The 26,565-nt window shown below is 43.9% G+C and overlaps 1 protein-coding gene across 2 annotated transcripts in view; it reads left to right on the forward strand.

Moving 5' to 3' along the window:
- Window positions 1-26,565, forward strand: part of Cgnl1 (cingulin like 1) — a 142,248-nt gene that overhangs the window by 58,184 nt on the left and 57,499 nt on the right. For both annotated transcript variants that reach the window (XM_004855746.4, XM_021237169.2), the window contains 2 exons: window positions 1,229-1,364; window positions 10,499-10,711. In XM_004855746.4, coding sequence (XP_004855803.2) covers window positions 1,229-1,364; window positions 10,499-10,711 — 349 coding nt within the window. The remainder of the gene's footprint in view (window positions 1-1,228; window positions 1,365-10,498; window positions 10,712-26,565) is intronic.

Genomic DNA, 26,565 nt, shown 5'->3' on the forward strand with positions numbered 1-26,565 from the left:
TTTAGCTGCCCTTGTGATTGTAATGGTGGAGTTTTTGCTTTTAAAACATTGATATACAGGGCTGGGGATTTAGCTCAGTGGTTCTGCCGCCTGTTTCACAAGCGCAAGGTCCTGAGTTCGATCCCCAGTACCCCCCCCCAAAAACCCAAACAAAACACCCCCCCCCCAAAAAAACATCGATAGACAATAAGGAAGTGGTCCAAGGTAGCAAGAAAGAGGGGTGAGGAGGAGGGGAAGGGGAAATGAGAAGAATAAAAATACGCTATGTACAGGAACCTAATACCCTAATAAATATAAACATTATATGCTATAACATGAGATAAAACAAATAATATCAACAAGAATAAAAAATGGGATGGGGAAAAAATGGGATAGGGGAACTGGAGGAAGAGGAGGGAGAGGGAGGGAAAGGGAAAGAATTAAGGAAAAAAGAAACAAGCTTTAATATGTACATGTAACCATCCCCCAAGACGATTGTAAACTACATGAACTGCAAACATGAACAAGTAAAATAAAAACTTTAAAAACAATAAAAATAAAACTTTCGTAGAAATTAATTTCAGAAAATAAATTAGTAAGAAAAACAATCAGAAAATCAAGGGTATAATAAAGAACTTCCAAACTAAAAAGGTACAGGAGTTGCAGGTGTGGTTTTGACCAGAGGTTGGCAAACTTTTTCTTGTCAGATTGTTTTTGCAACAGTCTTTGTGCAGCCACTCAGCCCTGGCAGTGTGTCGTGCATGCGGTCACGGCAGTACACAAACGAGTGGACATGATTGTGTTCCCTAGCACTTCATTTATAAAAACATGCATGGACTGCATCGGCCCATGGGCCATAATTTTCTAATTCTCTTGTTCTAGAGTAACAGTACCAGGATAGAGCAGGATATGGTGACTTTGGTGAAAAAATATGAACAATTTGTGTGTGTGTGTGTGTGTGTGTGTGTGTGTGTGTGATTTTCTCATCTTCAGTGTCTAAACTCTAGTACCCTGTGTTTTCCTTTTGGGGAGAGAGTGTCCTCATAGCCTTTCCCATTTCGCTGGTTTGAGTTCTCATCTGATGTCTTGGGAAGATTCGTTCTTACCAGAGGTCCTTGCAGGCTGGAGATTCCTTGTTCAGTTCAGGATGGAGACCTGGAGGCTTCCTGGGGCTTTGGCTCCCTCTGTGTGAGCTTCTGAAGGTCAGAATCAGGGGAGCAAAATATCTGATGGTTGTCTCTCCTGTCAGGCTCTTCCAGGTGAAGATGGAGCGGGAACAGCACCAGACTGAGATCAGGGATCTGCAGGACCAGCTCTCAGAGATGCATGATGAACTGGACAGTGCCAAGCACTCAGAGGACAGGGAGAAGGCGGCTCTGATCGAGGTGAGGGGCTGTGGGTCTGGGAACTGGCTCCATCTCTGGAGAGGATGGGGTGGAGACAGAGTGCATGCATGCTCCTGTGGTTAGATTCAGTGAGAGCACCATAGCTTATTGTTTGTAAACATTGTCTTGGGGAAATTTCAACCACAGAGAAAAGTAAAAAGAATGGTACATCAACACCCAACACAGATCCAACGGTGTCACTATTTTGTCATATTAACTTTAATTATTATCCACTCATCCCTCTATTTATGTTTGTTTACTGAAGTATTTCAAAGCAAATTACAGACAGCAGCATATCTCACTCTCAAAATTTTCATCATACATCTTTGAAAGAATGAGGGAATCTTCTTACATAGCTGCAATACCATTATTATACCTAAAAATTAATTTTTATTATGTATTCAGTAATAATACTTCTAATAATCCTTATTCAAAATTTCCTAATTGTCCCCCAGGCATATTTTATATTTGTTTTCTTACTCCAAGCCAGAATCCAATCAGGATTCACAAGTGCTTCTCCTGTTAAGTACCTCAGGTTTCATTTATCTTTGTAGCTCCTCCTGCCCCATCGCCAACTCCTTGCCCTCTGTACCATCCTGCTGACCTTCTCAAGAAGCCAGAGCTTTGCCCCACCTTCTAGACTTGCCTGATTGTTTCCTTATAGTGTCCATTAACTTATTCTACTATCCCCCATATCTTTAGCAAATTGGAAATTAAATCTAAGCACTGATAAATTCAGGTTAAACTTTGGATAAGAATACTTTATAAATATGACATTTATGGACAAATATTAAGATTGTATTAATTGCCGGGGATGTAGCTCAGTGGCGCCGTGCCTGTCTGGCAATTACAAGGTACTGAGTTTGATTCCCAGATACCAGAAAAAAAAAGATTGTGCCGGGGATTTAGCTCAGTGGTTCTGGTGCCTGCCTCGCAAGTGCAAGGACCTGAGTTTGATCCCTGGTACCAAAAAAAAAAAAAAAAAGATTGTATTAATGCCTAATTTTTTTTTAAGGCCCCACAAGACTGTATGCTTCATGAGGCTCAGCACTGTGTTTGCCATGGCTACTACAGTGCCTGGGATATGTGGCAGTCAGCACATATTTGATGGATGATTGGATGGATCTATGATGGAGGAGGTGAATGAATGAGTAAATCTATTTGCTATGTACACAGGGTGCCCATCTGCCTTCTGCTCAGAAGAGACCTTGAATATTTCTCTCTTTTAAATTTGTGAGTCAGCAGATAAGGTTGACTCTTTGCACTCCACTTAGCATTTGGTAATTATTATGGGGTTTGTCAAAGATCCTCTTCTCTTCCCTTAGTCTATTATCAGCCTGCTGAGGTATAAGATATGACAAGATTAGAGAGAAAAAATGTTGAATTCGATCATCTACATTTTGTTGGGAATAAATATAACTGAGGGTCAGGCCAGGTGTGGTGATGCACACCTATAATCCCAGTATTTGGGAGACTGAAGCAGGAGAATTTCCATGAGCTCAAGGCCAGCCTGCACTATATAGGGAGAGCCTGTCTTAAAAAAACAAAAAACCCAACCAACCAAACAAACCCAAAACATCCATCTGTCTGTCTGTCTATCTATCTTAGGGTGAAAAAAAGCTAGACCTTTTATCTCTACATCCATTCTAATATTTGATATTTTGTGACATTATCACTTTGACATTTTTTTTATATTTCTTTATAAGCTTTCGTGTAGAAACAACCCAAGAATAAATGATATATGATTTAGAACAAAGGTCCCTCCCCTTTCTCCACAAAGAAAGTAACAATTAAAGGCTCCTTGTCAGTATTTCATGTTCTACTCCTTCCCTTAGGGCGTAGGTGCTCTCTTTTCCCTTTCTTGGGGTTAAAAGTCTCTGTCTCATAAGTTCCTGGACCTTCTTTAAGTCTCAGTTGTCAGCTGTTCTCTCTCCTTTTCCTGGGTTATTTTTGAAATAATTCCCCAGGAAGGATTTTAGTTCCTCCTGTGCAGACCTTGGCCTTTCTTGTCCCTGTGACCTGGCAGGGCTGACAGGAGAGCTGCAGCCACAGAGCACAAGGGCACTTGAACTTGCTTTTCACATGGGTGGAAGAGAGCCATTTTCTAGAGAACTGTCTCTGGCCCCTAGTGAAACCTTCCTCGCCACCTGGTGGGTTTTTTTTTCGGTCCTGGGGATCAAACTTGGGTCCTTGCACTTGCAGGGCAGGTGGGGGAACCACTGAGCTAAATCCCTGGCCCTGGTTTTTCTCTTTATCAGATGATTCTGTAAACCCCACCACAAATTAGAAGTTCTGCCACTTCTAACAGCCCTACCTTCCTTAGAGCTTGGAGTTACAAGGGCAAAGTATGTAGAATGGGGCTTGGAAAATATGTGTATTTATCTGTGAAGTATTATAACCTAAAATGAAATTTTGAAACAAGGCACACGCATACATTTTCATATCTAAGGGAGTACTTTTTTTCAGCATTTTCTGTCTGCCTCCCTATCCATTGGCAGGTTTCGCCCACCCATCTTTATATTATGTGGGGATAGCCAGAGTGCCGCTACACTTTTGGTACCTGCTTTTCAAAGTTAACGTGTCAAAAACATTTTCCTTGTTTATTCTACCTTCCGAGTTATTTTTAAGATGACAGTCCACAATCTCAGTTACAGTTCTATGTTTTTCTTATTTTGTAATTATGAACAAATCCTGTGGGGAGCATTTTTTACATCTATCTTTACATGCAAAAAAATTTCCTGAGGATAGTCTCAGAAATGGCATCCCCGAAGAGTTCCTGGCTTTCAGTTTGTACAGCTTCACACATGAAGTCAAATGGAAGATAAGACTCTGTTGTATTGGCGGACTCCTTAAGTGGACACTTCATTGGCCCTAAAAGGAAAAGATGTCTTAGCTCCTGAGTTGCCAATTTTCCTCAATCACCAAAACCCAAAACTGCTCTTGCAGTAAGATTCTCCATTTTAGCCCACTTGATGCTTGCTGTTTCAGTACTTATCTTTCTTCTAACCAGCTTATTAAAGAGCACCTCACCTTTGTGGTTTTCCCCCATTTCAGGCCTAGCAGAGTACAAAATGCTGTAGCCGGTGAATAATTTTCAGTGTTTAAATTACTTTGAAAAGTCATGCCTTCAAAAAGGCGTAATTCTAAAACAAACTGCATACTTCAAGTCCAAACACAACATACTGACTTGTATTACTGAACACAATCTGATGAATGAGGCAGCTTGTTGGCTCTTTGTATCCGTGCCCTGGATAAGGACACATGTTTCCATGTTGGTGTTGAATGTTCAGCCCAAGGCGCATCTCTCCTTCACTGTGTTCCTGGAGTTGTTGGCTCCAGGTTGTTTGTCCCTTTCCTAACAGGAGCTAAGTCATCTGCCGCCACCTCTTTGCAGGAGGATTTAGGGGCTGGGCCACAGTTAGCATCGAGGCCTAAGTGGTTTTCTTTCCTCTGGAAGGGGAAGAAATCACCCTGACTGCTTTTACTGGTTCTCTCTGACTTGTCAGCAGTGTTTAAATCATGGTCTATGGTTTCTACAGCATTAATAAAATAGACCCCATCTCCTTGTCACTTTCAATTTATTTATATCTTAATAAAAACTGGCCTGGGAGAATTTGATGACAGATTATACTGTGGCCAAGTTTTCCGTGGCTTTTGGCTTAGCACAACCTCTTAAACACATAGAACCTGAAGCTTTTTAATGTCAGAAAAAGGTTGCAGGCCCCATACTTTGTGCAGCGGCCTGCCTGATGGGCCAGAGCTTTCATGATTCTCAGTTTTGGTACCGGTGATTATTCTCAGAGACTCACACAAGCTAATTATGTGCCCTACCACTGGGCTATCCTGCCCAGAAATCTCCATTAGTATCTCACATTTTGTTAAAAAGCATCTATATGAAATCTGTAAAATAACACTAGGAAAATAAATCGTTTATAAAAATGAGGCTGGCCATGGTGGTGCATACCTGTAATCCCAGCATTTAGGAGGCCGAGGCAGGAGGATTGCTTCCAGTTTGAGGCCACCCTGGGCTGAGTGAGATCCTGTCTTTAAAAAAAGGGACAAACTACTAGAAAATACTGTTTTCTTAAGGTAAGTCATATAATTGACCAACAACAGGGCAGTTTTTAAATTTGTAGTTAAGTTGATGGTTCAGATTATTCAAATTATTTTTTAACTCATGTTACAGAAAAGGTCATGGCACAAGTTTGCAGCCATTTCTTTGTCAGTGAACACACGGTTCTGAGGGTAATGGGTCAGTAACGACAGAGGGGCTTCCCCGTGGCCCAGTGTCGGTCCTCAGTGGTACCTGTGACACTGAGATGGAGCCTCCCTCGTCGGAGTGTTGTGATGTCTTATTCCTGGCATTTGGCAACATTTGGTGTCACAGAAATCCTGTGGCTGTGAAACTGTATCAATCCGGGGACAGTGTGTGCTCAGAAATGAGGTCTTTCAGATAGGTATAAACTACTCGTGATTGGTCATTCGAGAGATGCAGATGAAAACAACACTGAGATTCCACCTCACCCCACAAACAATGGCTGCTATCATGAAATTAACCAATAACAAATGCTGGCGGGGGTGTGGGGAGAAAGGAACCCTTCTCCATTGTTGGTGGGAGTGCAGACTGGTGCGACCACTGTGGAAATCAGTATGGAGATACCTCAAAGAACTAGGGCTGGAGGTCCCATTTGATCCAGCTATTCCCCTGCTGGGTATTTTCCTGAAAGAATTAAAAGACTCATACCACAGCGATATATGTGCACCCATGTTTATTGCGGCACAGTTTGTTATAGCTAAAGCTTGGAAACAGCCCAAGTGCCCATCAACTGGCAACTGGATAAAAGAGATGTGGGTTTTTTTATAAAATGGAGTACTACTCAGCCATAAAGAATGAGAAACTAGAGTCATTTATAGCTAACTGGATGTATATTGAGGCCATACTCTTAAGGGAAATAAATAAGACACACATGTGTAAATACCGAATAGTTTCTCTAGTGTGAGAAACTGAGAGTGTAAATAAGGGCTAAAAGGATTAATAACTAATAATTGATACTTTGAAATAGGAAAAGGTCCAAAGGTGTAGGGGTGGTGGGGGCACATGGGGAAAGGAAAGAAGGGAAAGGAAAAATTATGAGGAATGAAAAAAAAATGGAAACAAAGTCTATGTAAACAGGGAAGGGTGGAGGGGTGAAGGGCGTACAGGTAATGGGGAAAAATAAGAACCAAGATGCATCATGTACAGGTGCAAGTACCCAGTGATAAATGTAAACGTATTGTATACCTAAAATGTACCAATAAAAGAATTTAAGAAAAAAATAAATATAAACTACTCGTGATGTGATGTTACCAAACATTCTGCAAATGTGAACAGGAAGCAACCATAAAGGTCATGGTTCTCAGCCACTTTGGAACATTCTCAAGGAAAAGATTATAGGATTCTCGGTCAGGTACCACTGTGGGACAAAACCTGTGATTCGCTCTTCACCGAGCCCAGGACAGAGCGGGACCCTGTAGGATTTCGGGGAAGCATTTGTGCAAAAGAGGCCTGACCCATGTTTTCTCCATTTTGATGTGGAGGACCCAAGACTAGGCAGTGTTTGGAATACAGGTGCCTGTCTCTTCGGGCTGCTGCTGGGATGGCCGCTTTCCTGCCTTCTTTCCTTCTTAGCTTTTTGGGTTCTAGTCACGAGTCTATGCTTTGGTTTACAAAGGTGGACTTCCCCACAGGCATGTCCAAGCCATGCTCTGCTCTGTTTACACCTGACAAACCCCAGAGCCTGTGTTTGCTGTCTACCTCCTGTGTGTGTGGCTTTGTGGTTGGGTGGTGGTGGCTGTATGCTGGAGAGAAAGGGAGCGGGCATCCGATCTTGTCACCACTGTGGCTCGCCTGTCTGTGAGCTGTGGGATCCTGGACATGTTAGGGTCTCAGAGCTCCAAAGTAATATTCATCTCCTCAAAGAGTCATCTCTTTGAATCTTCGGAAATGAGTAGCGTGTTTCTTACTACGCAGTGAGTATCAAACATAGCTGACCTTTCTGTCCCCCTCCAAAACACACAGGCATGCACATTAGGGTTTGTTTGTTTGTTTGTTTGTTTTAATCTCCTGACTGCTTGTCACATGTGGAACTGAGTACATCCAGGTTTAGGAAGCACTGATTCTAAAGAGCCAAAGTTTTCCTGGATTGGAATCTCCAAAGAGGCACGTTCATCTCCTGATGTTTATGTACACTGTGAAGTTTTGTATTTTTCTTTCCTTCTTTGACTTGATGCAGTTAAGCCCCGAGGTCATGGAGAGTGAGGTGTTTGGAACCTCCTGTGCCTTTTGGTCTCTGCTCTGGAAAGCCTCAAGGGCTACTGCGTGATAGGGCAAGGTGTAATCTGATTGGATTTGTGCAGTGCAGTTCACTTAAGCAACAGATAACAGCCTGTTGGTGTAGGATGGGCCAGAAACCCATGGCCTCCCCCATGGCAAACAGAAACACAGATATGTTCTGGAAAAGATAAGTGTGGGAAGAGGAACTGCTTTGTCGACCAAACAAGTGAGAAGTGTGTGAGAGTCAGAGCAGGAAATAAGGTCAGAGTCCCAAGGCTGCTCTGAGAGGCTGGCAGGAGGCTCCAGGAAGCCCTGGAGGGGGGGTTCTGTCCTCACCACCCAGCTAGCAACAGCCGGCGTCCCCTCTGACGAATATCAGCACAGGGTGTATCTTGGTGAGATCTTGGTATAGAAGACTAGAGCCACCCTAGCTACCTCGATGGGTCTGGACAATTCATTGGAGCTCATCAGTGTTTGCTGGGTAGATTCTGGATGGCTGAGTCTTAGCCTATGTACTGGGCTCTGTCCTGGGATTGCCCTGGTTCAGTGGAGCCACATCTCCTAGACAACATGGAGAGATTTCATTGTCAGTCATATTTAGATGGATTGAAATGCTTCTGTACTCTCAGCAGGGACACATATCATGAGTGAAGGGCAGCTTATCGTGTTGCATGCCAAGGTCCCCAAGAGAACAGGAGGTGTTCATTTTTTAATTTATTTTTATTATTCCATGTTTGAATCATATAATGATCACACTCATTGTGAGAAGTTGGTACATGTATATAACACGTCTTAATTCTTTTTACTTCTCCTTTTCTTCCCCTCCCTCCATCTCTTGGACTCTGAGAACTGCATGGATTCTCATTCAGAGCCACACAGGGGATGGACTGGGTCTAGAACTCTGACACGGCAGACCCTTGCCATGCTGCACATGTTACCTTATTCCCAGAACAGACAAATGCTTGCTCCTAACACTGTGATTCTTGCATCAAAAATATGAGAAACCAGTTTTACATCCATCTTTTAAAAAGCTGACAGCCTAGGAAGGGAGATAAGAAAAAAAAAATCATGAAACATAATGCAAGGTAAAGAGTCAAGAGTGTCAGAGAGTAGAAGTAAGAGGTGTTTGGGAGGAGACTTAAGAAAGACTTGTTGGAGAAAATCATATTGTATCCTGGTCTTCAGAGATTTTCCAAAAGGCAGAGAGGGGTGGGACAGAGGGGAAGGAGGTTCATTCTGGAGGATGTCCATGGATATTATGGAGGCTGCAGCTGACAGACACAGACTAGATTTGGGGGCAGGTGTGTGCCTCCTGCAAAGCATTTGTGTAGGAGGTGATGTGGACCTAACCTGAGGAGGTGAGAGGAAGCATCTAAAACGTTACAGAAATAACTTTGGTTGTTAGGAACAAGGACAAGAGGCGAAAGTCAAAGTTGTTGCTCAGCTCCTGAGGTTGGGTGTTTAGGAAGCAGGAGGTATAGTCATAGAAATAATAAAAACGGGAAGTGGAAGCGAAGGAACAGGATGAATTCACCTAAAACTGCAGCCCTCCTGAACCGGGGTGCTGGGGAGGCCCAGGTGCATGTGTTCAGCAGTCCCTGGTGGTGCTGGTACAGGAATGAACTCCAAGAAGGATTGCAGATCAAGGGCTCTGAGTTCTTTTTTGTAGAATTACTGGTTTGGTTGAGCTTGCCAAAGGAGGATAAAGAATGCAAAGTTGCATTCTTGGGGATCATCTTAGCTTTTTGAAGGAGAGAGAGAAAAGCCAGAAAAGATCCTCATGGAAAACATGGGCCGAGAGAAGCAGACAGGAGAGTGTGCAGTCTTTGGACTGCCAGGCAGAGGAGAACTTTGAGGTGAAGGGCAAGGAGGATCAAGAACGGGGGAGGCCTTTGGAAGTGGAGATGGGACACTCGCCATGACCTTGGAGGAGCTATTTCAGTACAGCAGGGACTCGCAGCCACATAGGAGGAGATTAAGGGGTGAGCGAGTGGTCATGACCTAGAGGCTGTGAGCAGAAATGATATTTTCAAAAGGTTTGGTGGCAGGGCTTGTTGGGAGCCAAGATTCAAGGGAATGAGAAAGAACAAAACGTCAAGAAGACAACTGGTGGAGTCAGATCTCAGGGCAGCCTGGCGGGGGCACTCACTTCTCTGGGAAGGGACTTGTGTGGGAGGTCAGCCTGGAATACCAAGGAGAGTGGAGACAGAGAAGTGATGCGGGGGAGCCCTGAGCTGGAGCAGCACCCGGATTCTGGGATGAAGATGCTGCAGCACTAGGAAGGCCGAGCCTTTGGCCGGCACTTGGTGGAGGTAATGGGATTTGAAATAGAACCCGTTTCCCTGGTTGGGTGACTTTCCTTGTGAATTCTTGGCCATGAAGGAAGAGAAAATGTGAATATCATGCTCCTCTTGGGTGAGAGGGGACCTGGAGTGTGGGCAGAGGGTTTGACTATGAGGGATGCACAGGGTAGGAAGCAGGCAAGGCCAGCAGGTCTGAGTGGGCCCCATGTAGCTGAAGCACGCCCGGGATCATGGCAAGGACAGCAGAGCATCACACAGAAATGAAGTGAGCTGCAGGGCCAGGCGGTCCCTCACAGCAGTAGCAGTTAACTCTCTCTCACCTTTCTACCTCACATTATGTCTCAGAGAAGCTAAGACAGAGTGGTCCAGGGGAATGAGAGCCGAGCAGGGCAGCAGGAAAGGCAGACATGGTGTAGAGTGGTGTTGGTCTGAGGAAGGAGAGCCTGGCCAGGCCCCTGGTGGAGCCGCCTGCAGAGATGTCCACTGTTCACCTCCTCCGTCCCATTTCATCTCTTCAGGAGCTTCTGCAGGCAAAGCGGGACCTTCACGATCTGCTGATTGCCAAAGAGGAGCTGGAAGATCTCTTGAGAAAGCGAGAGCGTGAGCTCACTGCCCTGAAGGGCGCCCTGAAAGAAGAGGTTTCCAGCCACGACCAGGAGATGGACAGGCTGAAGGAGCAGTACGACATGGAGCTGCAGGCCCTGAGGGAGAGTGTGGAGGAGGCAACCAAGGTGAGTCTGCCGTGGCAGGGAGGAGAGGGTGTCGGGATGGGGTGCAGAGTGAGGCTGGGGCACGGAGGCAGGGCCGAGACCGCCTCTCTCACACTGGTGCTGGCTGGTTCTTTCCTTTTAATTACAGAGTGAGACTCATTCTTATAAGCTCATGAAACTAGAGCTTGCCAAAAAAGCATAAGCCTCATGGTTCTGGTGACTTTTGAAGTCTATAGGCACCAGGAGGACATGGGTTGAATGCGGTTGCAGAAGGTGAGGTTGTGCGGCCTGACTTGTGTCCTGCCTGGCAGAGCGGAAGGCGGCGGTCAAGTCAGAGGCCTCGGGCGTGGTGTGACTCTGCTGAAGGACAGAGCTGCAGACAGGCCCCAGGTGTCTGGGATCCTTGCGCACTCCCACCTGGCCTGTACCCTGGGACCGTGTGCAGCCTGTTGTGCAATAATTCAGGTTCTCAGCAAAGTCACAAATGGGCCAATTGGCTGAATTGTTCAAACCCTTCCAAGATAATTTTTCTTGTAATTGAATTCTTGGCTTCTGCAAATATATTTTAAATTATGTTGAAGTCTTTTGGTGCAAGCCGCATGTTGTCTGTGGAAGAGAAGAACTATGTTTGGAAGGGGGAAATGCTTTGAAATATCATCACATCTTTAGGGAAAGAGGGGGAATTACAGAATGTAAGATTTTCAGAGTTTCTGTAACATATAGGTTAAAACTGTTGAAGAAAGAACTCTTGATATTGTTTATTCCGTGAAAATCACAGTGACAGCTCATCGCTAGGAGCCTTCTCCCCCCAAGCCCCACTGTGCCTTGCTGATTTTCAATTATGTCATGGTAATCACAAATGACAAAAAGTGAGAGATGGGTTTGTTTGTTCTAACAGTGACAAGTCTGGGAAATAGTCTGTTCAGGGTTATGACAACTTTGAGACACTTTTAAAAAGCCTCTTGTTGATTTGTCTATCTTAGCTTCTGTTTGAGATTTGATTTAATTTGATGGGAAAAAAGCAGAACTGATTTAATCATGGCTTTGAGGGGCCTCATCTGTTTTGCCTCTCGTTCCCTTGCTGTGTGGCAGCCTGATGTCCTTGCTGTGGCCTTCACGTGCTGGTGCCCCACCAGGTCTTTGCAGTGAGCTCCCTGTCTGGGGTTCGGTTTTCTGACACCCCTTCGGTCCCTGTGTCAAAGCCCCAGGTCATGTGACATGTTCTGGGGGGCTCATTGTGGGCAGTGAGAGCAGTGAGCAGCAGCATCCTTCCTGGGTCTGTAATGTGTGCATGGGTGAGGAAGGAAGCAGGTAGTGAGAGAACCTCTTCTATCAGGAACTGCAGTCCTCAGGAGGACTGAGGCATTGCATGGTGACCCTTGTGTGCTAGCTCAGCCTTCTTGCTGTGTAATTCATGAAGTTGGATCAGTCTGGGGAAAGGGCTCGGGTTGGTTGAGACGTGTGGATGGCAGAGAAGTCAGAAAGCTGACGTGAAAGGGCTCACCCAGAGTGTCCTGGCAGAGGCCCTTTGCCCTGGGCCACATTTTGCTCTGCTGCCAGTACCTTTCCCTCAACAGCTGGATCGTGGTGGCCTCTGCTTCAGTGACTTGTATGATTCCCCACATTGAGTTGTCCACATGGTAGGTAATGAAGTTCTTGCCTGACCCCACCTTTAAAAACCCTGGCTTCTGTTGGTCCTCTCCCTTCCTGGCACATGTAGAGAGCAACTGCCTCCCACTTTCCACCTGACTGCCCTGTTCCCCTGTTGCTAGATCTTTCCATTTTTAAAGAGAAGCCAGATAATCTTGATGCTGGCATGAGATCTTCAACTTTTAACTGAATTTAAAATTTAAAAATCCCATAGACCCTCTGTAGCCCATCTGCTGGTCAGTAGTCATGGGACCACATGCCAGGGTTCGGCACAGGACCTGGCCACAGTCACCCAAAGCTGCTCCCTCTGGGGATTGAGTCCCTGCTACAGGAAGCTGCAACATTGGTTATGCCCAAAGCATGCTGAGGGCAGTGGCAGGCTGTAAAATTAAATCCCTCAATTGGCTTACTTTAAGAAGTGAGTCTGACTGAAGCTGTGTGACTCACAGAAGCATCTCATGAGCACTGCGGTAGTGCATAGGTCAACATGACCTCCCCGATAATGGCCATGGCCAAGACCGGAGTAATGGCCCATGAAGCTGTGGGACTAACGTGAGATAACATGCACAGCTGAAATTGGAGTAATTCACACCCAAATTCCATTCCCACAGTTAGTGCCTTCATAACGGGAGGGACAATGTCCTATCATAACCATATATTTTGTCTATCTTGTTTCTAATTTGAAAATGCTTTGTGTCCTCTCTTTAAAGCCTTGGCTGCATTAATTTCCATAGTAACTGCATCAGCCACACATCTGTACAGGTAGCTCACCTTGACCCCAATTGATGAACAATAAAAGTCAGTGGATGTGACTGATCTGGGTCTTTTGCTGGGGACCCAGCATTATCCTTGGCAGTCCCTGCTTTCTCTCTTATTTCTGTCTTTAGTGTATTATTTTTCTGTAGCCTTATGTTGCATACTGAGCAGGAGATTGGAACCTACTGCAGGAGTCTCTAGCACCTGCTGGATGACTTGGGGTGGGTTTGGTCCAGTGGGGGTGCGGGAGGTCTTTTAGAGAACTCGGCTTTACTCTGTGTCCTGCTTTTGAGTTTCCTTGCCATTTCTTGAAGAGACTCATGAATGTGTTATTTCCTGTTAGCTTTGCTTCCAAAGATGGCTGCTGAAAGAGTCTAAATGGTATAGTTTATGGAAAAAGTCCATTCAGTAGACAGTGCTGTCTTTTTGGTACTTTATTACATGATGATGTTATAGAATAGAATTTTAAGAGTATTCTATTAAATATTTGGAGAAGGAATCAAATATAATTTTTTAATCTGGTAAAGAGTGTTTCTGTAATTTGTTCCCTGACATTTAGCCTTTCCCCTGCCCCAGGGGACAGACTTGTCAACCACTGTGACTAAAAGCTGACATTTCTTTAAGGAACTAAAATTGCATTAAAAAGTTCATTTCCTTGATAGGTCTGAGGAGGCTGCCCAACCTCCTCCCAGCAGTTTTTCTAACTTTTGCCACTAACACGAGCCAAGAAACCTCTAAAGTGCTCTTTTATCATTGCCATCTAACAAGCACTTCATCCTGGCCCAAGCTTGAGCACTAAAAGTTTTAAATTACTAGAACATTTGGTGAAGTCTGTCAAATTATATTAAGAATATTTTGCAGGTATTCCAAATAGATACTTTTTACTAGTTTTTTGGAGACCAGAACAGCCGTAGCTTTTAAAGAACAGATGATCGCTGCATGGACAGGAATTCATGACTGCCTGGCCAGGTCGGGTACACTGTTCAGCAGAAGGGACTGGAACTCAGTGGCAGGCAGTGGAGGTGTGGGTTATGATGCGGGCGGTGTTACTTCCCTTCTTATAGAGAAATGCATCTGTCAGAAAAGGGATGCTGTCTATCAGCTATTCTTTTGAAGCACTAGTCAGTACTCTGGTGCCTTATTTCCTAACATACTTTTGACTCTGTTATGTGTCCTTTATGCTTTTCCAGGTTTTGCAAGGGAAAAATCCTCCTTCTCGAGTTTGTTTCTCTGAGAGGAAGCTCAGGTCAAATGCAGCTCCCTCGGTAAATTACCTGGTTGCTTCTTGGATTTTACAGTTTCTACCCACCTGGTGTTGTTGGAAAATTTGTCCTTGCTTTTATCTTTCCAGTCATGCTGGTGACTGTCCTTGTTTCCCACTTGACTTCCCCAGTGGGCTTGGTGCTTAATGGATGGTGGTAAGTGTTGTGTATTAGAGAGACGAACAGACAAAGGGAAAGATGTCTGTAGAGTCCCCAACAATCCCAGGATTGAGCATTAGACTGTTTTGGGGTCTCCTGAAGTAAAATGATTTCTCATGAAAGTAAATTGTCCGTTAAGAGCAATATCATAATGTTAACATTCATCTTTTTGTTTTTTTGGTACCAGGGATCGAACTCAGGACTTTGCGCTTACGGGGCAGGCGGCAGCACCACTGAGCTAAATCCCCGGCCCTTGTTAACATTTATCTTGAAAGGGTTAATTGCATATATTTTGAAGAAGGTAAAAGAGCCACTAATATTTGGGGGTCAGAAAATAGAATTTTGGGGTCATTAGACATTTTCAGAATGCCTGAAACATAGCTCATAAAAGAATGGGTGGGTGAGGGCAAAGAGAGGAGGGAAGATGCAGAGTATGGTACTAAGGTCTTTGATGCCTAGAAAGAGAAGTTAGATAGCATGTGCCCCGCCAGGAGTTTGGAGGTGAGGTAGGTTATAGGTGAGGTCTAGATAAAGTGCCATAGGAGACTCTGATGGCTCGTGCTCGGGAAGCAGGCTGGTGGCAGTTGAGGGTGGGTTTCAGGGAGAAAACAATACTGGAGCTGGACTTCGGTGTTTGCAGGTGGCAGCATGGTGGCTGAGGACATGCTGGGTCTGGAGTAGAGTGAAAGGATGCCTTGTAGGTGGGAAAGAGATACATGTCTGGGCTGGGCCTTGTTAGAGAAAGAAGTTAAGGTGGCCACAGATTAAAAGAGATTTAAGAGGAAGGGACCAGGATCCAGTGTGTGGACCATGTTTGGATCTCTATTCAAATATACCCAATTATAAAAACAAAAAATATCTGAAATCACTGGGAACATTTAAAAGCCATCTGTGTTAACGATATTAAGAATGATAGTAGCAGGTTGTGATACTAGTGTTGTTAAGAGTTTTTCTCTTTTAAAGAAACATACTGAAATATTTATGGATGAAATGATGGGCTTTCTGGAATTTGCTGTAAAATAATTCATTCTGGGGGAAAATGAGCAGGGAGTGGAGGGCACGTCCACCATGTAAGTGCTTAAACGGAGCGAGGGGTATTGAAGAGTTAATGATACTATTCTCTCTACTTTTGCAAATGTTTGAAGTTTTCTATAGTAGAAAATATGTTAAGAGTTAAGATGGAAAAGATAGGGTAGATGAGATTGTGGAGACTATTGAGGTGGTAAGCAATGAGGGAACAGTAGATAATACTAGCTTTGTAGTAAGGGCCTAAAGGGGAGGGGGCCTTGCTTTGTATTGGTGTGAGCTGGACAAGGGCTGAGGGGAACGAGCCTCAGGCAGGGGCTCAGGAGGGGCCGCACTGCCTCGAGAGCCCATGGGCAATGTTGTTTGGGGTCGCACTATGGATATGAGTAATGTTTGTGTTTTTATCTTGTCTCTTCATATTGTGAATTCTAACATTATCCCCATGTTTCATATTCTATGATGACCTTTAGGAATTTTATTCAAATTCAGTAATATTGTTACTTTCCCCCTCCTTAAACACTGTCATCCAACTTTGTTTTTCACCCAGTGGTTTGGAAATGTCACAGAGTTTTGTAGAAATGAGTGTATGCCTTGATATCTTTGTCCCGCATTACTTGTAGATTTTCCTTCCCTCTTTCCCACCAATCTCCACACAGATTCTTGAGTGTAAGTTCTGCAGAGGCTCACAAGGGAAAACCAGTGCTAATCTCAGGATCAATTGTCTGAGTTGCCTCCCTCAGACATGACTAATTCAGGGTAAAATCTCATTTCTATCTTCTTGAAGGGAGCCAGGTTAGCCAGGGAAACTGTAAAAATTCATTTCCTCTGCATTTTAACTTCCAATAATCAACCTACTGTGAATGACAGCTATTGAGAACCAAAGAAGGCTTAAAGTTTACAGTCAGATACCCAGGAAATGAAAATGTCTCTTTATAGACCCATGCAGGCCTCAAGTGCACAGGTCTTTCTGTAGGCAAAAGGGACATGGCGAGATTCACACTTAATAAAAATCTCTTTAGTTTTGTCTACATGTCTCAAAATGGCTCTTTAATAATTACATCCCTCTCTGCCTCCTGTATTGATTAAAAAGCACATAAATGCAAGGCCTAGTGTGTCTAGCACCCCTTTCTGTGGCTCTGATGCCAGGTGTTCCACATGCCCTAAAGGTCACTAAATCATAGGAAAACTTTGGGGGCTGCTTTCTAATGATCTCTGAAGATGTAGCACCCTTGGGTGTCACTGGCATTTTAGCTGAGCTGCCGAGAGTCACCTGGCATGGGCTTTAGAGAGTTGTAGGTGTGTGGATTCATCCTTTGCTCTTCTGTTTCCTACATCATTAAGTGCTGGAGCATGTTTTATGGGCCAGCACCAGGCTAGTCACCAAGAACATAAAGGCAGGCAAGCCATGGTCTGTAGCTTCACGAACCTTTTATGACCTTAAAGGTGAGAAAGATATGCAAATAAAATGACAACAAAATTATAGGCACCGTGGTTGAGGTCTGTACAGGATAGGAGATCAGGACAGGCTTATTGCTTTAGCTAGCAAAATGTAGGAGGGAGACAGCTACATGGCAAGCGTACCACATCCTCCCAATAGAAATGAAAGGGAACTTTCCCTTTCCAAGGCCCTCAGTGCTCTGAAGATCTGCTAGGTTTGTATCCAGTTTGTATCAGCTTTAGGATTAAAGTGGTTACACAGTTTCAGTTGCCTAAATGCAAGACAAAGGAAGAACATTGACCTGGGGAAGAGTTAAAATACCTTTTACTTATTTTAAAGAATCCATTAGATAACAATTAAGATTCTCAGGGCGGGGGATGTAGCTCAATGGTGGCGCTCCTGCCTGGCAAGCACAAGGTCCTGAGTTCAAGCCTGGGACACCCCCCCCCCCCCGGCCAAAAAAACCAAATAATTGAGATTCCCAGAGGGTGGTCCTCCTGGGATAAAGTATTTATGAGGAGGGCTTCTAGCTGTCCTGGTGCAGATGACAGAATAGAGGGACCCTTCCTTCTAGGTCTATTGCTGTGACTTTGGGTAGGTGGATTTAGCTGCTGCTGTTTTGTAGAGAGCCTTTTGGCTTTAGTACCACAGGGAAGGAAGAAGGTGTTGAAGAAATTCAGTAGGAAGATTCCTCATGTGGGGATGCGGGATGTTGAGTTTCCAGTGACCGCACCCAGAGCCTTGTGGGCAGGGCCACATGGGCTGGTGTTTCCCAGCAGTTCCAATGGAACTGAGGACAGGGCTCTCAGAGTACCCAGAGCTGACCCAGAAAATCAGCACATTCCCATGCAGTGCAAAGAGAAAGTGTGGAGACTTAACTGGTGGAGAAGAAGGTACAGAGCCTTATCCTGGCCTCAGGAAGAGCCCCAGACGTGAGGCCTGTCCTCACTGGACAGAGCCCGTGCACCTCCTGGGTAGGGGAGAGCACCTGCCTGCTTCCCACTGTGGCAAAGGGGGACAAAGTTGGGGGGCTTTTGCAATGCACAGCCTCAAGGTTAGAGCCCATAAAAATGTTCAGCCTTTGGGAATGGGTCATTGATACTGTTTTTGTAATCTTCATTCCTTCATAGTCACTAATTAATTAAGCAGACATCTACAGATCATTCCTTTTCACCAGGTTACTCCCATGTGTTGTAGAAATAAAACACACAAAAATAAAGCGAGACACACATTATTTAGATAACTTCAGGGATAAATGTGCAATTCTGTTGTGATAAATGCTTTGCAGTTCTTGGGGAGGGAGGAAAAGCTTCCTGAGGAAAATGATAGTGATCTAAAGGATGGACAGGAATTTACTAGCGTGCAAGAAAGAAAGCAGCCCCAGCATGGTCCAGGCAGAGAAACCAGCCCAGACACAGGGCTCTCGTTCCGCGCTCCATGCTGGCTAAAGACTGCTGAGGCCAGGCTGTGCTTGGACGGAGTCTGGTGGGAGGTGAAGTGGGGCCGCTAGGGACCAGAGTGGGGCATCCGAAGGGCTCTGTTCTTTTCTAAAGGTAATGGAAATCAGCAAAGATGTTTGGAGGGAGGGAGGATGTGTTAGGTTACAGTTATCCTTCAGTGGTCTCTACTCATAGGATGGATGGCGATGAGGATTTGTAGGAGGAACTTTCGAAGTTATTTTGTGCCTGATGAATTCCTTCCAGTGGGCCAGTGCTGGGAGTGCTGTCAGACCTGCACAGAAGCCTGCTGGGTGGGTTCTTGCCCATCTTCCCAGACAGGATGGATATTCTGAGATGTCTGAGCCATCCATGGACACTGCTTAGGGCCAGGAGTGTGAGGGAGGGAGGAGCTGTGGTCACTGCTGGGTGCCCCAGGCCAGGCACATCTCTAGATGTGGACCCCGGCAGTGCCGCAGGGGGCTGTTTGACATAGCCAAGGACAACAGCAGCTGCTGTAACACTCCAAACAGTTGAATCTTTAACATTTGAAAGGGAAAAAGCTTTAATTTTATCACTGGAAATCCTACTTAATCTGTGTTATACTTTCTCTCTGATCCTCTAAACTCTGCCTGATGGATGGCTTTCCAATGATTTGCCAAGATCATTAAACAGATTTCTACTTGGTGGAAAATTCTGGCATTACTATTTTATCACATTAAGCAGAAAATGGAACATGCTATAAGCTCTAAATCCATTAGATAAGAAGCAGTATGGAAGAAGGAATATCTGCAATGGTAAAGTAAATCAGAATGCATATGGCATTCATCTTAGCCAGCCTCTAAGTTGGCTCCCAAAGATCCACACTTTGGTGTTCTTACTCCTCTGTAGCCCCTTTCATGTGGAACAGGCCTGGTCTGTGTAACCAGTAGGGTGTTATGGACATGACAGGGTATGACGGCTGTTGCTAGGTCATGAGAGATAGTGGCTTCTTCCTTGCTTTCTCTTGGATCTCTGTCTCTGGAAGCTCAACTTCCATGTTGTCAGATGCTCAAGCAGCCTGTAGAAAAGTCCACATTGCAAGGGATTGAGGCCATCTGTCAACAGCCATGTTTGAGTGCGCCATCTTGGAAGCAGAGCCTCCTGCCCCATAATGCTCACAGGTGACCAAGCCTTGGCCAACATCTTGACAGCAATATCATCAGAAACTCTGGGCTAGAACCACTCATCTGAGTCACTCTTAGATTCCTTACCTCATAAACTCCATGAAATAATAAATGGTTGTAATTTTAGACTGTGAAGTTTTAAGGTAATTTGTTATACAGCAATAGATAGCTAACAGAACATTTTGACTTATCCTAATAGTAAATAATACTATTTGTATTCACATATTTATTCATCCAGCAAATATTTTTCAGTGCGTGTCTGATTGAGGTCTTGGACAGATGCAAATGGATTTAGGCATATTATGGGTGGCAGATGAATTACAATGGAAATCATTAGCGTAGTGAATAGTCATCTCTGAAGTGATTAGATGTGGTTTAGTGAGTTTTGAACTGCAGAGTAAGTCATGTGTTTATGGTAACTGCACATCAGGATTCTGGAAATGGGTGTGAGAACAAGTCAGAGTCAGATGCAGTGGAAAAATCCTTCTGCCCTGGTTGTCCTGGGGGAAGGAATTCGTTTGAGCCAGCATCATTAGGTTAGTTTCATGAGAGACAAAGTAGAAGGTAAGGTGCAGGGTGATTGCTACAGTTTTCACAGTAGTGAATGAAGTAAGATTGAGTAGTGGTGAGTGGGAGTTGGGGCTAGAGAGGCGTGTTCCTTTCCTCGGGAAATTCTGAAGTTGTGGATGGTCTTTCCATTGGGATGTAGATGAGGGGAGAAGAGGGTGAGGGAATACATTTCTCCTTTGACTTTTACCCTTTTTTCCTTTCCGTTTTAGCTGTTAGATTTCTGCACATGTTTCTCAAGTGTGTGGTCCAGAGGGAAGAAATATTGGCTGTGCCTGGGTTTAGGGAAACTCTGAGCCCACTTGCAGTTAGGAGGAAAAAGCCTGGATATGCTTTAAAGTCTTTGTTGGAACAAGGCGGGTATAAAGAAGTCAAGCAAATAAATGACAGAGCCCAGAAGAGGTGGCATGAGAGAGGGGTCTGAAAGCACTTGGGCAGATGTGGTGTGGAAGGATATTAAAACCTTGTCTTTCCATCCCTGGATTTTCCAAGAAGCTGAAGGTATCTGCTCTGCTCCAGGGGGTTGGCTAGATGACAGGTCAGGGAGAACAACGATGCCAGCGAATGTGGTTGGAAAACATCAAGTTCTTTGTGTCTTTGAAGTAAGAACCAAGGCATTAATAGCTCTGGAAAACAGGCAATAGGATTGTCCAGGAAAGTCCCCATGGGGAGTGTTTTGAGTCAGTTGGTTTATAATCACGACTCCAAGCTTGAGTCCAGCCCACGCTGAGTCCAGAAGAACAGTGCAGTTTGGATGCTGCCTGCTCTCTAATCTCCAGGGACTGCTCTGCCTGGTTGAGGAATTTTCCTCCATGTTTTCTCAGGGTACTTTCAATGCTTGGTTTAGGAGACCCCAGGAGGCCAGGCCCTGCCCTGCCCACTGTCTTTCCTCCTGCCATCCTGTTGTGAGCAGAGGGTCCTTGGGGACCCAGTGCAGTGATGCTTCCTTTGTCTGTTTGGTGATCTTCAGGCCAGAAGCAGTACCTTATACTTCCTACTGCCGGAGCTGGCAGAAGTGGGCCAGCAGGTGCTGAGCCTGCGGCTGATTCAGGCCCAGTGCAAAACCAGGGTTAATAATTTACTCTGCCCCGTGCAGCCACTGGCATTGACTGTGACAAAATGCTGGCAGAAAGGAGTGAGAACCTGGCCTGGCATTTAACTAACAGGATAATGGGGCCCAGAAATAACTTCTTGGCTTTTTGTTTTGTTTTGTTTTTCAGTACTAGGAATTAAATCAAGAGTCTTTGCACTGAGCTACATCCTCAGCTCTTTTTAAAAATTTTCTATTTTGAGGAGGAGTCTAGATAAGTTACTAAGTTGTTATTGTAAATCCAGGGCCTCTCTTTTCTGAAGCAGTTCTGAATCTTCACCTTGAGAAGGTTAAACTGGCTCCACTTCCTGTGTAAAGTCAACAGCACTGCTGCCTCTGCAGGCTCTTTAGTTGGAGGCGCCCTCTCACTGCAGATGTTGTTCCCTGCTATCCTAGAAGTGGAGTTGGCCCCAGGGCCATGGTTGCTGGTGCTGCGCTGCGGACAGTCAGCTTAAAAGTCCTAGATAGCTGCTGGACAGGCTTAAATTGTTAAGGATACCTGATAATCAAAGATAGACTCTTAACTTGTTTTGGAGTTATCTACATTAGCTTCCAGGTGGGCTGTAGGGTTATGCTTGCTGATCTCCGAAATAGAAAAGGTGTTTGCTCCCTGCCAAGAGCTGTAAAGTGCTGTACAAGCCTAGCTGTTCTCTCCCGCCCCAGCCTCCTGGAGCATATTGATGATCTGGTCCAGCTTTTGCATAGCCGGTCTATTGCTCTTCCCAGCATACCGACCAGCACTTCCAGCCAACATACACACACTTCCTTTGCATCTATTGATATGACCATATGATCTTTCTTCAGATTTAAAAATATTGAACCAGCGTAGGATTCTTGGAATACACTTCGCATGGGCATAGTGTATAATTCTTTTATATACTGCTGAATTCTACTTGGTACTTTCTTGTTTAGGACTTTAGTTTCCATGCTCATGAGGGGCATTGGTCTGTAATTCTTTTCCTTTTTTCACCTTGTTCTTTTTTGGGGGTGCTATCGATCTTGTTTTGAGTTCAGGTAATACTGACATCATTAAATAAGTTTAGAAGTACATCCTTTTCTGTTTTCTGCAAGAATTGTGTTGAGTTGGTTTTTATTGTTTTTTAAATGTTTAGTAGAATTATCCAGTGAAATTATGTACACTTGGAAACTTCTTTTTTGGGGGTTTCAAAGTTATGAATTCAGTTTCCTTAATAGTTATGAGGTTATTCAAATTATTTCATATTACATAAAGTATAGTAGTTTTTATTTTTTGAGAAATTGGTCCATTTTATCTGAGTTATCTAGTGTGTGCACGTAGTTATTTATAGAATTTCTTTATCTTTTTGGTGCCTGCAAGGTCTGCAGTGATACATCCCATTTCATTCTTCGTGTTGGTAATTTGGATTTTATGTTTTTCATTTGTCAGTCTTTCCAGATGTATGTCAATCTCACCGATAATTAAAAAAAATAAGCCTTTTGTTTGATTTCCCCCTCCATTGTTTCTGTGTTTTGTCATGGGTTTCTGCTCCTATCTTTATTATTTCCTTCCTTCTGCTTGCTTTAGTTTTATATTTCTCTTCCTTTTCCAGGTTCCTGCTAACACTTTTTTTTTCTTTTTTCCCCTGGTACCAGGAATCAAACTCAGGTTCTTATACTTGCCAGGCAGGCGTGACACCACTGAGCTACATTGCCGGCTCACTTTTCCAGGTTCTTTAGGTTAGAGCTTAGATACTGAATTTAGACATTTCCTCTTTTCCAATATAAACATTTAGTGCTACAAATTTTATTAAATTTTTACTCAGGTAAAAAATTTTCTTGACGCACCTTCTTTGACTCATGGGTTAATTAGAAGTGTGTTGTTTGATTTCTTAATGTCTTGTTCTTTTGTTTTGATTTTTAGTTTGATTCTATTTTATTCAGAGAACACAGTCATGATTTCAATTTTTTGTTGTTGTTGTTTTGGTACTGGGAATCGAACTCGGGACCTTGCGCTTGTGAGGCAGGCAGCGGAACCACTGAGCTAAATCTCTGGATCAATTTTTTTTTTAAATTTGATGAGATTGTTTTAAGACTCAGGATTTAGTTTATCTTGGTATATACTTCATAGGTTCTTGAAAAATGTATATTTTGCTAGAAAGAGATTTTAAAAATAGTAAAATACAGATCAACCTCAGGGATACAAATAAGTACTTTTGTTTGGCAGTAGAAGTATCATTAGACGTAATCACTCCCAGCCTTAGTTACATCATATAAAGAAATAGGATGCATCCCTTTTGGTGGTTTACAAATCCGGTTACATTTGCATGTTAAAAGTAAGTGGTTGAGCATATGGACCTGTCATATTATTTGCCAATGAAAGTTTTTCCTATTCAAATCAATTCTGTGGAATTTTTCTATCTTATAGTTGCTTTAGTAAGAAGAAATGATAGAAAAAATTTTTTAAAATGATTTGGACAATGTATAACTGTATGAGACACCAAAAATAAATACATATTTTAGATTATACTTTTGGCCCATATTTTCCTCTCCCACAATATATATATATATATTTTTTTTGGTACCAGGGGTCGAACTTGAGTCCTTACGCTTCCAAGACAGGCAGTGTAACCACTGAGCTAATCTCCCACAATATAGTTAGAGGATGTTTTCAGTAAACATATATGGAGTGTCCGCATACCCTTTAACGGCAGCAGCACAGCCCCTTGAGTGAAGGTTTAAGGAGAGCTCTGCCACCTTCTTCCTCTCCTGGCATCCCAGACTCACCAAGTTCTCCTAATAGCCTGGCTGTCACCTTCTAGAGAAGCCAAAGGGTCTGCCAAGGTAAGTCAGCCAAGGAGGCTCAGAATTCTGGAATTCTCAAGTAGCTGAGTCAGCGGACTGGAATCAGAAGCAAGGGTGAGTCAGAATCAGGGCCCGGCTGACTCAGGCATACTGAGGTGGTGACCTGGTTGAATCAGGTGCCTTTCTGCTGCTCCCTGGCAGGGTTGGGCTCAACTTCGAAGAACTCAGCAACTTTATCTCTCCCAGGGCTCAGCTAATAGATGTGGGTAAAGAACTTGGGATTAGTTCATCTTCCCTACCTCTCCGCTATCATTTTACCCATCAGAAACATGGAAGCCAAACTGTAGGAAGCCATGACTTTGTTCTGTCTCTGAAAAAGGGAACATTAGCATTGCAGAGTGAGGGAGGGTGTAGTAGAGGGAGAGGAAGAGGTGAATAACAGTAAGAAAGAGAAAAAGGGTTGGAAAGCAACACAGACCTTGGGCTCGCCTGCAAGAAGTAGACAGTTCTTATCAGCAAGTCTGGTTGATTTCCCCCAAGCACACGTCTCCATTCTTCCTCTGCCTCACTTTTATCATCTTAGCCTTTAACGGAAATCTCTGCTCACAGTCATGGTGGGAATGGGAGAGAACACATTGTCACAGGTGATCACCAGGTTTTACACCAAATGACTGGGTGAGTCATGTAGGTATTGGAGGTCCAAGTCTTGGAGTGGTGGTGGGATGAGGACTTCCATTTCATCCTTAATGAATTTGACTGTTGAGTTTGGGAGGACATCAGAATGGGTGTCTACAGACATACAAGAGAGGCCCTAATTTGGCTAGCCCCAGTGGGCACTTGGAAGAGTTGATGACCCTAAGGAAGAGAGTGAATTTTGTGCCAGTTGTACATTTCCACTGGAAGGGGTGTAGTAGAACTTCTCGTACATGGCTCAGTAACTGTAGACCTATAGCCGGGCTCGAAGTTCCACAAACAAAACCTACTTGTTTGGTGCTAGTTTTTCCAGCCCAGTTCAACTCTTTCTGGATGTAAGCCAGTGTTAGTCAAGGAAAGCTTTTCAGTGGGCAGACCTAGAATACTATTTAATTAGTTCTTTTTTTTTTTGTACTGGGGATCGAACTCGGGTCCTTGCGCTTGTGCAGCAGGGGGCGAAACCACTGAGCTAAATCCCTGGCCCTTTAATTATTTCTTTATGTACTTATGGTACTGGAGTTGAAGCCAGGACCTTGTACATGCTAGGCAAGTGCTCTGCCACCGAGCCAAGCCCGCAGCCCTAAAATGCCTTCCTATCAGCACAACCACAGGAACTCTTAAATTGCATGACAGCCAGGAAGACTAATACCACATACTCCATTGGACAGTGGGGGTGCTGAGAGGAAGGAGAATATTTGTGGATACCAGTATCTTATTATTTAATTTGCAAGATTTTCTTTTGTTCTTTGAGTTTTTTCATTTTCTTGATGCTAAAGATTTTTAAATTTTCACAAAGTCCACTTTATCTATTTTTGAATTTTTAAAAACTTGTGTCACATCTAAGAAGCTATTGCTTTGTCCAAGGTCATGAAAATTTATTTTTTTCCTAACAGTTTAATAGTTTTCATGCTCACATTTAATTTTACAATCCATTTTGAGTTAATTTTTGAATATGCTGCAGGTGGGAGTCTTTTATTGTGGTTCTCAGTGGTCTCGTTGCTGTTGGTTGAGGACACTACTTTTGTCACATTTAAGTGCTTTTATACTGTTTTGCTCCTCTTGAAATATTGCCAGACCTCTCACTTAACAAGTTGTTCCTCAGACTTTGCATTTGGCCCTGGACATTAGGGAGTTAGAGCATTTATCCACAGACTTTTTAAAACCAGAATGACTGAGATATTGCTAAATGCTAAGTGCAAGGTCAAATTATTGCCATCCTAAGTAGGTGAGAGATTGTGAGGAAAACTTGAGAGACTGTGAGGAAAATTAGACAGCTATTGGAAAATGAAAAGAGTGTTTTCCCTCTGGATGTCTGAAGGTAAAATCAGCACATCTACAATCCTGCTTTGTATGCAGCCTTGCTGATGGTAATTGGATACCCGGACATATTCAGGGGTAGGTGCGTTTTCTCTACTGTAGACTGGAGTTTCATACATAGGCAACAATATGTTCTTGAAATAGTGAAAAATGGAAATGAAATTAAATTACAAAAACAGAAGTTCTTCACAATGGCTTTGTGACTGTGTTGTTAGAAACCTGGGTGACCTCAGGCCTTGCTCTCAGATCCTCCTCTGTCAAGGGAGGGTGCTGATCGACACCTCTGGGGTCCTCTCTGACGTCAAAGCTTTGTGGTGTTGGTGCATTTGAGATCCTGTCGTCATGGTCAGGCTTGGATACCTGTGATAAAAACCTAGAGGAACACACGTCCCCACAATGATGGAGATGTAGTGAGAGCACAAGAGGAAGATATTCCCGGGGGCTGGAGTAAGAAGAAGAATCCCCTACTCTGTCTACTTAAGAGAAGAGCACAAAGGTGATAATGAGAGTGTCTTAGTTACTTTTCCCTCATTGCTGAGGCAAAATACCCGACAC

Source organism: Heterocephalus glaber, unplaced genomic scaffold, assembly GCF_053883595.1.
Source record: "Heterocephalus glaber isolate CG9 unplaced genomic scaffold, H.glaber_assembly_v1.0 deba00001689, whole genome shotgun sequence".
Classification (NCBI taxonomy): Eukaryota; Metazoa; Chordata; class Mammalia; order Rodentia; family Bathyergidae; genus Heterocephalus; species Heterocephalus glaber.